General features: G+C 39.4%; 1 protein-coding gene across 30 annotated transcripts in view; it reads right to left on the bottom strand.

The window, feature by feature from the left end:
* The window catches only part of CLASP2 (cytoplasmic linker associated protein 2), a 122,304-nt gene that overhangs the window by 38,860 nt on the left and 69,663 nt on the right, over positions 1-13,781 (bottom strand). For 13 of the 30 annotated variants that reach the window (XM_081930981.1, XM_081931009.1, XM_081931003.1 and 10 more), the window contains 8 exons: positions 13,480-13,557; positions 13,023-13,190; positions 11,439-11,494; positions 10,819-10,989; positions 7,970-7,993; positions 6,189-6,206; positions 3,577-3,678; positions 3,404-3,430 (listed from right to left, as the gene is read on the bottom strand). In XM_081930981.1, coding sequence (XP_081787107.1) covers positions 3,404-3,430; positions 3,577-3,678; positions 6,189-6,206; positions 7,970-7,993; positions 10,819-10,989; positions 11,439-11,494; positions 13,023-13,190; positions 13,480-13,557 — 644 coding nt within the window. The remainder of the gene's footprint in view (positions 1-3,403; positions 3,431-3,576; positions 3,679-6,188; positions 6,207-7,969; positions 7,994-10,818; positions 10,990-11,438; positions 11,495-13,022; positions 13,191-13,479; positions 13,558-13,781) is intronic. The other 17 variants (XM_081931005.1, XM_081930983.1, XM_081931008.1 and 14 more) reach the window with 5 other exon arrangements.

Below are 13,781 nucleotides of genomic sequence, written 5' to 3'. Positions count from 1 at the left end.
GCTTGCCGAAACCATATTATTTTAATTATGTACCAAAAATTGTATAGTGAACCCTGCCTGATGTCAATAGGCAGGGAGTTCCAAAGTGTAGGTGCTGTCACAGTCAAAGATCAGTTTCTTATAACTGTGGAACAGGTAATATGTGCCATCTGTAATGGTGCCAATTCTGCAGATCAAAGTGGTTGTGTGGGCCCATGGGGGCAAGGTGATCCTGCAAGTAAACTGGTCCAAAGCCTTAAGGGCTTTATATAATAATAGTTAAGGGGACGCGGCTGGCGCTGTGGTCTAAACCACTGAGCCTAGGGCTTGCCGATCGGAAGGTCGGCGGTTTGAATCCCCACAACAGGGTGAGCTCCCGTCGCTCGGTCCCTGCTCCTGCCCACCTAGCAGTTCAAAAGCACGTCAAAGTGCAAGTAGATAAATAGGTACTGCTCCGGCGAGAAGGTAAACGGCGTTTCCGTGCGCTGCTCTGGTTCGCCAGAAGCGGCTTAGTCATGCTGGCCACATGACCCAGAAGCTGTCTGCAGACAAACGCAGGCTCCCTCAGCCTATAGAGCGAGATGAGCGCAGCAACCCCAGAGTCGTCCACGACTGGAACTAACACTCAGGGGTACCTTCACCTTTATAATCATAGTTACACCATGAACTGAGCCCAGTAACAAATTGGAAACCAGTGCAGATATCTGAGCACAGGTGCTATATGCTGACAGTGCCCCACTCCTGTTAGTAATCATGCTGTAGCATCCTGCACTAACTGCAGTTTCCAGATCAAGCGTAAGAGAAGTCCCACAAAGAGTGCGTTGCAGTTATCCAATTTTGAAGTCACCAATTCCTCAACTGCTGTGGTCAAGCTCTCCTAGCCCAGGGATGGTAGAAGCTGTTATATAAAGTGCAGCTGGAAAATGTGCTTCTAGGTTCTGAGGCTACATGGGTCTCCAATGACAGTTAGATCTGGAAGCACCTTGAGCCTGTGTACCTGCACATTCAGGGCTGAGTGCCACTGCATTTATTTGACAGAGGAACCACTCATCCCTAGTGACTGTCAAGATTCAAGCTCAGCAAAATGGTTAGATCATTGCCTCTTTCGAGGTAGCAGGGACTATTCTGCTCTGGAACCAACCAAGGAACAACCTCTCCCGGGGTTATATGTTAAGTCTCTAGCAATTTTTATATTTACATTATCCTAACCATATTGTTTTTATTCTGCAATTAATGAGCAATACTGCTGTTACATACACAATCACCAAAATAGGTACATGCACTTAATTTATCAACTGCAGTCTATGTGAGCTCATGCTATAATAAACCAGCTAGTCTCAGAATGAGAATACTGCATAAATAAAATGTGACAGCACTGTCACTTAAAGTATTAGTTTTTCATTAACTACCACCTATTGAGATCCTTTTGCATACATGTCTGCAATAGTACTAGGGGCTTATCACGCGTTATGCAGAAGCAATTCCAGGTTTGTCATTGGCCACGTTTGGATCATCAAAATTTGCTTAATAAGCAGAGATGTGTGTGAGCTTTAGGCACATCTGCATGGCTTTGTGCAAACAAGCCTGGCTTGTATGGAAGCCACTAACCATAGCTCCCAGTACTAATGTAACAATAAACTATGACTAATTGCAGCTTCCTGCAGGTGCCTGAAGCTCATGCATATCTTGGCTTATTAAGCTGAGACTCATTGTCCAAATGTGGGCATTGAATATATAATTAACAAAAAGCTACACTTAATTGAAGCTCTATAATTAGTATAATTCAGCTTGCAAACATGCCTATCATAATCACCAACACTTTGTGTAAATGTAAGACACGGGGTAGCTAGTGAGTGAAGTAGTTCATAAAGTCTCCATAATCTGATGATTTGCTATGAGCTCAGAAGCAGAGCCAACTCTTAAAATCCATTAGCATTAAAGTGATGAAGATACGCCTTCTAGCACTGAGTGCAATATTTTGCAAAAACATGGGGCCGATAGCTGCCATTGCAGGACACAGCAAATGAAACTGTTTTGTCTTGTTGCACTGAGCTTATCTCTATCACAATGATCTCTTCTTGCTTACATTATTGGGTTACAGTTAGTTTCGTTGTGTGCAATTTTTATATCTCGTAGAACACACCATTTGTATGCTATATTAAACCCTTAAAGCAGAGTGTTTAGATTGAATTCCAAACCCACACAACATATTATTTACAATGCCAAAAAAGGGGGCTTTGAATGGAAAGAAAAACAGAGGCACATTCTAAATCCACATAATTAACATTAGGGAATTAACCCTTTAAGCAATCTCCTGGAATGAAATAAAGCAATTATTAAAGTACACCAATAAGAGTCTTCTTTCATATACATAAAGTCCCAGGCACCACCAGATGATGGGCAGTTGCAAATATTTGCATTAAAAATGACAATTGAATCATAATACAGTAGTCAGCTCTCAGGTATTTTTATCTCACTTTGCCTTCCAAGATATCTCTACTGCAGCTAGGGAGAGTCTGATATAGTTTTCTAATTCCTGTCTCTATGCTAATAAAATTGCCTTTATTGTCTTTATAGGGACATTTGCCCACATACTCTAGGGTATTCCTCATTTGTATATTATCTTCTATGGGTATCCAAAAACACTGACAATATTTCCTCTACATAATTTGTGAAGTGGAGAAAAATCTCACTGAACTATGCCCCTACACCTTTGGAATTTACATCCATCCATATCTACAGGTTACACTTCTCAGGTAGGCAGGGAAAAATAAATGGCTGCAGTAGGTGTGCAGTAAACATTCCTTATGGTGTAAGAAATGCAGGGATGACAACCCCTTATCTTTCTTCCCTGGTGCTAAAGTGAGAGTATGGGGTGCATCTTGTTATTGAGTTGAGATCAATGTTGTATAGCCTTTTTCCAATACCAGTGTTTGAAAATCAAACTGAAAACAGTCACATTAAACCTAAAGCAACTCAAACTCTATGTTAAAATGACAGAAAAAATCAGTGTCTCATTCAGTAAATGACCATTTAATAATGAAACAAAATCTAGTTGTCTCTCTCATCCTATACACGCTGCATATATTTTCTATGGCATCATGAACATAAGCTATCAATTCACTCTTTATTCTCTGTATTAAAATCTGCAATTACTACACTGTTTCACGGTGCACCTTCATTTGTAAGGTCTCCATATAGTCTAATCACAATCCCTAATCACAGGAATAATTTCACAATCCCTAATTACAGGAATAATTTCACAATCCCTAATCACAGGAATAATTTCTTAGTGGGTTTTTTTTTAAAAAAAGTAAATTTTCATTTTAATATCTTGTTCAAAATAACACCACACGGACTATAAGAGACTCCAAAAGCATGCAGACTACTGACCCGAAACACTGAAACACTGAAAAAAAAATACCTTCATTTTTGTCTGGCGATGATGAACCTATGGCACAGAACAACAACTCAGTATGTAGTGTTTTTAAATATATATATATTTGACCATATCCTTTGGTCAATGATTGTACACTATGCATATGGCTTAATCTTATTAAGAGAGTAAGAACGGCAACATAGAAATACAATACATACGCTGAGACTGAGACACAACTTTTGTTCGACTACGGCCTCTGGAATCCGTCTTTGAGTTTCCCAGGCCAATAGAGGGTGCTGAAAGCTTGGTCCGCACACGTCCTATAAAGTGAAACAACAAGAAACAAGCAACACATAGCACAAGTATTAGAGAAGTATTTTCCATCACATTAACGCAGTAGGACTGTTGCTCTAAGCAGCTATTTTACAGCTAGAGTATGAAATGCTAAAAAGGAAAGACTAGTGCAGATGCTCCAGTCACAACTTCTCAATACACCAGAGAATGGCAGAAACGCAAACTTCAAAAGGGAATGCAAAATTTTGCCAGTGTCTTGCTGTGACTCTGAAGATGTAATATAACAAACCATAATGTTCGCAGGCTTTCCCATGACCCTGTCTCCCTTTTTCTAGTTTAAATACTTTTGGTTGTATGCAGTGGTACTGCTAAGCTGACATCAGGAGGAGGAGGGAAGCAATTCTGAGTATTTCTCCCTCCCCTCCACAGTCCCTACAACCCCTAAATTTGCTCCAGAGAGTTGGAGAAACACCAAACCCTATTCTCCATACTTAAACGGGATGTGTATTTCTTTTCTCTCAAAGAGCTAAGATTAAAACAGCTCCGAAACTATCCAGTCAATAGTTCTGCACTGAAGAGTTAGCAGGATGGATTTGAGATGGCAGAGGCATGGGGCTTTCCAGGTGGTTTGGATTCGACCTTTCATCAGCATGGCCAATGGTCAGAAATGATAGGAACATATCATAGGATAGGAACAGCAACATTTGGAGGACAAGGGGTTCCCCATGCCTGAGTTAGCAGGATGCTTAGGGTTAAAGAGGGGGGAAATACATTTTGGTTCCTAATATCCCATTACTCTAGCAGAGTGGTTCTTAACCCGAGGTCCATAAAAACAATGGGTCCCCATTGGGTCTGTGAATCAGGCACACACAGAAAAAAGATTCTTCCAATGCAAATAAAATAAATTGCATGTAATTTTTTGTCTTAATTTATGAATTTGTATTTTTCTAGGGAGGAGGTCCATAGCTTTTATTAGGTTCTCAAAGGCGTTCATGTCCCAAAAAAAGTTAAGAACCGCTGCTCCGGCATTTAAGAACTACTAATGGTAGATATTGCTGAATATTAAAATAGAACTCAGAAAAAAAGCAGAAAGTGCAGTACAGTTCAGTGTATAATCTCATTCGATATAGTTCTCATACTTTTTTGGCTCCCTAAAGAAAGATTTATTCATCAAGTAGAGAAATAAGCTCACAGAAAGTCTAGAAGTGTTATTTCCTTAGCTACTAGAAAACAATGTTTTAGGCACGTTAAGTTTATTATGCACAAACAGGTTTGGCTAAATTCAACACAATAACACCCATGCAGTGACAGTATTTCTGCCATCCATTGTAATGGTTAGATGGTGCTTAAATGCACAAAGACTTTGACCTGTACAAGGCAGGAATACAGAGTGCCACCATTTTGGTATGATGCAAAAGGACCAGAAAGACATGATCCAGCTTCCACTGCAATAATAATGATGAAATCCACATGGCAATCATCCTCATTTTTATCTGGATCGATATATTTGCTTATTGGTGCAAAACGTAGGGTTGGAATACTGGTCAACTGAACAGTCATGTTTACCTATTTGAATATTGGTCAAATATTGTCAAATATTTCAAGAATGCCATTGTAGATTAATATTTTTATGTCATGATGGTGTGATTCATTAGCAAGGGCAGGAGTGAGGGCATCTTGACCCCTAGCCTTGCTGCAGTTAGAGGCAAACAACAAAAAACTTTCCCACTGAATACATATTGTAACTGCAGGTATCTTCAAGCAAGAACACAAGCAGTTATCAGTGGCAAAGGCCATTGCTTAATGGGTATACTATGCAGCTAGGATCAAGGAGACCCAGATTCCCTCAGTCATGAAGCTCATTAGGTGATGTTAAGCCAGTTGCACAACTCAGTCTAAACTACCTAACAGGGGTATTGTGTGGATAGTGTTAATATATAGTCTTGAGCTCCTTGCAGGAAAGGACAGAGTAAAATGTAGCAAAATTAATCATAATTTTCCATCTTTAAAAAGTCAGTGTCATTGTTTAGTGCTGGGACATATTACAATTACAAAACAAAGGTAAGCACAGTATTAAACTTTTTGATGGACATCATTTTTGCATTCTCGTAAAGTTAATGTTTTAAAGACCATTTGACAATACTTGACCACAGCTTGACGGACCAACCTGAGCTACGTATCTACTTGATTTCCAAGAGAAATTTCAAGTCCAAATAAATAGTAGCACCTGCTTCCCCAAAGCATGAGAATGTCTGTCTAGCATGTTGAAATTTCCACCAAAAAACTTTGCACATCTAAAATAAAATGGGTACCAGTACATTTTTACTGTGAATGGTTACTTGGAAAAAATATAAAATAAAACACAATATTTTGCAAATAAATATTGCAGCAACAAAACATTATTAGGCAAGCCAACTAATGAATTAACCCCGAAGGTCACATGGGGGACTATATACTCTGTACAATGCTGTTGTTTGTGATAATGAAAATATAAGATGAAAGCATTTGATTTTTAGCAGAAGCTTCATTCTCTTACCATCCTCAGAAGCTGTTCCTAAACGGGAAAAATATTAAACAATGACATTCCAAGCAGATTTTTTGTATTAGGTAAGCAATCACTCTTTGGTTTCCTAAATGTGTATATATTAAAAAGTGTATTATATGAGATTAAATTCTAGCCCATTAAATATTTTTTGATGCAGTTACCCTGCATTAGAAGCTACATTCTTTGTCTGATGAAAAGTTCTGTATTGCACCTATCCACCACCACTGCTAAAATTACTTTTTGACATAGCTGTACAACAGATCTGGCACAATGTGCAAAAACAGGTAAAATTTCAGAAACATTCACACAACTAACTCCAAAACAAGATTCAAAACTAGCTTTCCTTTAGTAGGCAGACTTGAAAGCCATGAACATCAAATCAGAGCAATATATTCAAATTAAGTGCATTCTGAACAGACTAATCTTATGAAATCCAGCATAGAGAGTGATATCCAACAAAGTCATGTTTGGAACAGAGCCAATGAAATTACTGGACTTAAATACAGTACTTAAATCCATTGATTTCAGCGAGACTTCTCCATGGTTGCAGGAGCTTCCTTCAGCCAATCAGAAGCCGTGATTTGGTTTTTGAACGTTTTGGAAGTCGAATGGACTTCTGGAATGGATTCCGTTCAACTTCCAAGGTACAACTGTATAATGAATTGAAAAAGATGTTCAGAATAATATTTGTTTAAAAACCCCCAGAATTTTTCATTTTGGGAATTATAGGGGGAAAACGAGTTAGACTCTATAGAATTTTTTTCATGTGTGAGACTACAGTGGTAAGAATGTTATTTGCCCAAAAATGGAAAGAAGAAAAAGTCCTGACAAAACAAGAATGGATACAAAAACTTGTGGAATATGCAGAAATAGCGAAACTTACCAGAAAAATAAGAAATCAAGATAACAAACTTTTTATAAAAGAATGAAAATGATTTATTGACTATTTACAAACAAACTGTAAACAGATAAGAACACTGACAGGATTATTGCAATAACCTGCAGTTTTATAAGAGTATATATTTAAAATAGATGAATAAATGAATATGTTAAGTTAATTTGGAATATGAAGGAAAAATAAATTGAAGGAACTGCAGAAAAAGGGGGGAAGGAAGAATATTTTGAAATGTTAAAATGATTGTAAAACTACTGAAATGTATATAACTGAAAATCATAAATAATATTTTTATTTTTTAAAAAGAATGTCAAATGTGCCAGCACTGTGTGTGCCACTGAGACTGTGATACTACTGGCTTGGCTCCAGTTACATTACTGCTACTCTAAGACCAATTCCAGAAGATATGAAAGCTTCGGAAGTGGTTTCTAATGGAGCCCAACAAGCTGAAATGAAATGGAACACATAATTCTAGTGAGCATAATCAAACTACTGAGTTCCCTAAATTTGCAACCCAGAAATGCAAAATAACCAACTGTCTGTTACAGAAAGCAAAATATTAACACAACAAAAATTTAACTGTACTGCTCCTACTGATGAGTGTCTAGAAAATTAAGATTCATTGTTAATTTGAATGTCAGTAGCTAAAGTACTAAGAGAAGGTAGTTCAAAAACTGATCAGCCATATAGATACATATAATAGCAATGTTGTATTAGAAGTTGACAAACATAATTCAGACCTTGAGATTAATGTGCAATGTGTTAGTGAACAAATAACATTAGTCACCAATGAAATTAGTGTGCAAACATCTACTGTATTGTATGAACAGATTTCACAAGATTAATAGTCTAGAAATCAGACAAAACAGGGTCTTACCATCCATCTTGTCAGAAGTATCCTCTTTGTTGGAAGAGCAGGCAAAGAAACAGGGAAAACTTAGTGTGTTAGATAAACCGTGTTGACAAGAGAGCCAAAGAACATTCAGTAAGGAAACGAGAAAGTTTACAGACACTTGCATCTTTGTTAAACCTGAGAGCTATTTTTGAGGCCTTGAGGATGTGGCTGAGTGCTCTTAAACAGGGGCGTCTGCGAGGGCATTTAGTGGGGGAATTTGAGGGGGAAGCCCAGGGTACTATCTCAAGAGACATGGAGGGTGAGGGAGCTGCTGCAATGACATGCAACACCTGTACCATGCAAAAGTACATGCGTAGGAAGTGCAAATTGGTTGCCTTTCTGGAAGAGAAGGTATATCAACTCGAGGCCCACAGAGCCTAGGACTTCCCAATCAGAAGTTCGGTGGTTTGAATCCCCGCGACGGGGTGAGCTCCCGTTGCTCAGTCCCTGCTCCTGCCAACCTAGCAGTTCGAAAGCACGTCAAAGTGCAAGTAGATAAATAGGTACCACTCCGGCGGGAAGGTAAATGGTGTTTCCGTGCACTGCTTTGGTTCACCAGAAGCGGCTTGGTCATGCTGGCCACATGACCCGGAAGCTGTACACCAGCTCCCTCGGCCAATAAAGCGAGATGAGCACCGCAACCCCATAGTCGGTCACAACTGGACCTAATGGTCAGGGGTCCCTTTACCCTTTTACTTACTAAGTATGTGGTGGGGTTTCTACCTATGCTTGTCTCTTAAGTAATCTTTAAGGCAAGAAGAATCAGAGCAACATTCTCCCGGACCCAGGAGTGGTTACTCCAATCTTTTTTTCTCTCGCTAGATGTCAAGCTTGGCAAAGAGTAAGTGCCACCTAAGAAGCAATTTGGGTGCCAGTCAGGACCAGATGAATGGCAAACTAACAAAGCTGCATTATAACAAGTATCAGCAAGACCGGGTATCATTTTCCTTCCCTTTCACTTGCATAAAATTGGGAATATTTAAACTTAAGTGTATGCCAATGCAATACAAAAAATGTATAGTCCTCCAACTAAATATTTTCAGCACAAAGCTGCTATTGGAGTACTGTGCTTTTTTACCAAGTAGAGGAGCTGCCTTCCTCTACTTGGTAAAGCAAGAGGACCTTCCTTGTTAAACAACACAAATTATTCTGAATTTTAACAGTTTTTCACACATTAATATCTCATCTACCATGCCTCTTTACTTATGTCTACCATCATTGGCACAATCAGAAGTTGAGAATTTGAAATATGTTCTTATGCAAAAGATTTAACACCAACTTCCTGTATCATAGCAAAGGAGAAGGCAAATCAGGGGCGACCTCTTTTATTCCTGCTGCAGCCTGAAGCACCGCCACCATGCATGTTAGCCCATCCTTGCTTAACACCCAAAGTGTCCCTAATCATTAGGCATCACCCAAACTAGGGGGAGTGATGATTCTAGCAAACAACACTGAACATGGCTGATGGGACCAATGCCAGCGGAACATTCAAAATCACACTAGCTCTTTTTAAAAATAGCTCCATAAAATACACAATAGATAGCCATACAAAACCTCTCAGCACACATTAGTACAACAGCATCCTTGCAAAAGGATGGTGTTAGTAACACAATGAAGAAACATTTTTCTTCAAAAGCTGAGAAAACAGTAACTACAGTGGTACCTCGCAAGACGAATGCCTCGTAAGATGAAAAACTCGCAAGACGAAAGAGTTTTTTGTTTTTTGAGTTGCTTCGCAAGACAAATTTCCCTATGGGCTTGCTTCGCAAGACAAAAACGTCTTGCAAGTTTGTTGCCTTTTTTGAGGTTTTTGAAGACTTTGGTGATTTTTGAAGCTTTTCCAAAACTTCTTTTGCAGCCATTTGGTAAGTTAAACTTTTAAAACTTTTTTTGGGGGGGGGGTTTGGATTTTGGGTTGGAATCCGTGCTTCGCAAGACGAAAAAAACTCGCAGAATGAATTAATTTTGTCTTGCAAGGTACCACTGTAACTACAACCAAGACATCAACAGTTCATCTCTCTGTTGCAGGAAACCAAAGCTGATACTGATCCTAAGCAATGTTAGAAACTGAGATATGAAAGCTAGGAGCTAAATGGCACCTTAAACCTGGGTTATGGGTGCAACAACGGAATGTCTAGGCACACTTCTTTATAATAAGAATACAAAGTTGAAAATGAATGAACTGCAGCTAAAATATTAGGTTCATTTTTCACATGGTCTAGTCCTTCCCCTGCCCACCCCCCTAATATTCTCCAGTCTTCAGAGAGTGGCTGGAAGTGGGGAGGCAGGAAAAGGTCCTCCTATCCTTCCACTCTGTAGTTTTAATCAGAAATCTTAGGTGCAGTACTGCACCCAAAGCTCAGAAACAGCTCACACTAATGAAATTCTCTGTCACAAAATGCACCTAGAACAATGGGAGTTTCGAGAACTGATCCTAAGAACTGATCTCAACAAAAAAATTCCTTCCAATAGCACCTTAAAGACCAACTAAGTTAGTTCTTGGTATGAGCTTTCGTGTGCATGCACACTTCTTCAGATAACACAAGTCCATTCACAATTGCTCCTCAGAAAATAATCTTAGGATTGAAGTTTAAGTACTCTCAATGCTAGAATGACCTTTTCACCAGTACCTCCCCCAACAAACCACAGAGAAGTGAACAAAAAGGTGATTTAATTTAACCACTAATAACCAACTAGGCAACAACAGCCTTTAGGTTTACAAAGCTGGGTGTCTCATAAACATCACTGCAAGGGCACACACAAAAAACATATTTAAATTCACAGAGAAATCCAATAAGCAGCTTATTAGATCATTAAACAGATTCCCTCACCTAGTGAAGCATATGATCCTGGAGGTAGACCAGCAGCTGCTAAACGGCCAGCTCCCGTTGGCTGACCAGCAGCATGACGTGCCTTCGCTCCAGCGGCAGCATTGACATCTATGTCGCTGCGAGATCTCTGTAGCATTCCTGGGCTTGGAACAGACTTGGTAGTTCCTGCAACTGGGATTGAAGGTAATGAAATTGCATATATCATGCATCCCTTCTTATTAAGCATACAGTTGTTCTTGCTCAATAAATTAATTGTGCACCGTCTTTTAAAAAGATGCTACTTCTAGAACTTCCAAAGAGGGTTTTAGTCTAGTACAGGCATGTCCAAAATCTGTTTCAGGGGCCTAATCCGGCCCGCTGCTCGGTTTAATCTGGCCCCTGTGGCAGTGTATTTCCTGGGGTAAAATCCTAAACCCCCCCCCCCCGCAACAACTTCAATCCTAAAAACAGCTCAACAACTTGGGGGTAAAATCATTTAAAAAACTCAACAACTTCAATCCTAAAAAAAAAGGTTGGCTCTTTGGTCGGCTCTCACGGCCCTTCACTTCATCAAATCTGGCCCTCTTTGAAAAAAAGTTTGGACGCCACTGGTCTAGTACATTTAGTACACAAAGAATTACCTCTGCCAGCCATAGTTGTTGAACCGGATGTGGACCATTTTGATGCGAAGGGACGACTGAAACAAAGGCAACAGTTTTAGTATGGCATGTTATTAAACATTTTACAACACACTGAAGCATTCTTTCCCCTTCTTCATTCGGTATGAATATGTCTAGTGAATATGCAAATCCATTTTACTTGCTAACATCATCCTGCTATGGAGCAGGTAAGGCCTTTTTAAAGGTCTTAAAGAAGCCCATACATTTTATCGAGAACTTTAAACAAGAACTACTATATTTTTATACAAAGCTGTTAAGTTGCATATAAAAGGTGCAACTGGGTACTTTGAATACTTATGAAGAGTTCCTTTGGGTGCATGTAAAGACTACATCAGGTGGGGCTTGAGCTCCACCAAGTGGTAACAGGCAGATTTTGCTGTGATGGCTTGCACCTGCAATACAAGATTATGCCCTTCAGACTGGCATCACCCCCAGTGTGTTCACCTTCATCTACAACAGATACTGTATCTACACTTAACCAGGTGATCTTCTGTTCAGATTTCTGCTACAAGAAGACCTTCAAATCACACCAGCCTCCCTGAAAGATCTATGGTTCTTGATCAATACCAACAAGAGAAGCCCTAGTAGACTCTGTTGTAGGAAAGAAGGCCTTGTCTTCTATGGGTGGGCATCATCAGTGTTAAATGGGAATGTGGAGGTAGTCCTCCACCAGATTTACCGATGACAAGCTTGACTTGCTCTTCTACAAGGTTGGTTATTTTTCTCTTTAACAATACTTTCCACCAGTTTTCCAGGGACAAATTTTAAGCTGACTGACTTATAATTAGAAGGTGCCCTGGATCCCTTTTTAAAAATCGGGTGTTGTATTGGATACTATCCAGTTCTCAGACGATCAGCAATTTCACATTTGAATTATTTGGAAAACTCGCAGGTGATTGCCATCCGACTCCCAACGGTTTGTCAGTTTTTGTCTATTAGGCCCAGAACTTCATCTCTCATCACCACTCTTTGGCCTAAGTTCCTCATTCCCTCCCTACAAAAGTTAGCTGAGGCACTGGAAACTGCCCTTTATCTTTCACTATGAAGATGGAAGTAATTCATTCAGCTTCTCCATCTCCTTATCTTCCTTTACCACATCTTTGAGTCCTCTGTAACCAAGGCTGAGATTTCTGCCTTGCAACAGTTGGATTTTCTGCTAATTCTCAAATTCCTGTGGAGAAGCACTGTGTTTTTGTCAAGGCTCGAGAAGCAGGATCCATCTCCTGCCAAATTAGGGCTGTTGAAGCAGGTGGAATACTAGAAAGGCTCTGTGACTCGACTAGAGCTTTAGAAGGTTCAAAATTTGAAAACAGCAAATTCAGACGTGTTCAAGTCCTACCTGATGTAGTCTTACCTGCACAGAATGTAGAGTTGCACTCAAAGGGGCGTCCCATTGAAAATAATACAAAGCGGATCCATTTGCATTCAAGTGTGCATATTATTTATGCCTGTGAGTCCTGACTCGGCAAATGTATGGGGTATGCTTTTGCACACAGATCTTATCTGGATTATTGTGAAGTTATTTTATTCTAAAATGACCCTTACTTGAGGCTTTCCTGTGAGCTGGAGGACGACCTGTCAGACTGTGGAAGTGATGCAATACTACCCGAATTCTTTAAGTATGTATGCAGGCTTCTTTGATAGGATGGCTCAAGGTTATTATACAACACCTCTGCTTCACCTGGAAAATGATTTCTTAGACCTAGGTAAGTCCTGCAAACAAATCACACAATATTTATTACAGGGGCATTGGATATCTAAGTATTAAAAGAAGAAAAATACAAGCAATAATCCATCAACACCAATGAAGAATAAACTAGGAAATTTCTGATACTAAAATTTAATTGAGTAAAGTTTCACCATTCATCCCAAACCTATGTTGTCCAAGCACATATAGAATAGGGAAATACTGCTGCTCCTTTAGATATAAATGAAATTCTTCCTCTTAGAAAGGCATCAATACTTTCTAGAGTAAAATAGTTAAAAGATCCCTGACTCTTACTTTCTTGCCTCCACTCTTGCTTCAGCATCAGCATCATGAATACCCTTTTTGATAGTTTCAACCAAGACTGCTGCATGCCTAAAAGAGAAAATCCAAGCCCAGCATTATATATAAAATACGCATATTGTTTTGTGAATAAGTTTAACTAAATGCTTCCCCTTGCCCAAATTCTATGTTAGTTCTTCTGTGAGGGCAATTTCCATAGCACCAATGAACCACCTTTCAAAAAACAACAAAGCACCGCATCAAGATTATAAAGTCGCCAAAAAAATGGGAAGTAATCAGAATCTGCTTCTATGGTA

The sequence above is a fragment of the Podarcis melisellensis genome (genome assembly GCF_964234715.1).
Source record: "Podarcis melisellensis genome assembly, chromosome: 12".
Taxonomy (NCBI): domain Eukaryota; kingdom Metazoa; phylum Chordata; class Lepidosauria; order Squamata; family Lacertidae; genus Podarcis; species Podarcis melisellensis.
Note: the sequence above shows the minus strand (reverse complement) of the source record. Positions and strands in the feature narration are given on the sequence as shown.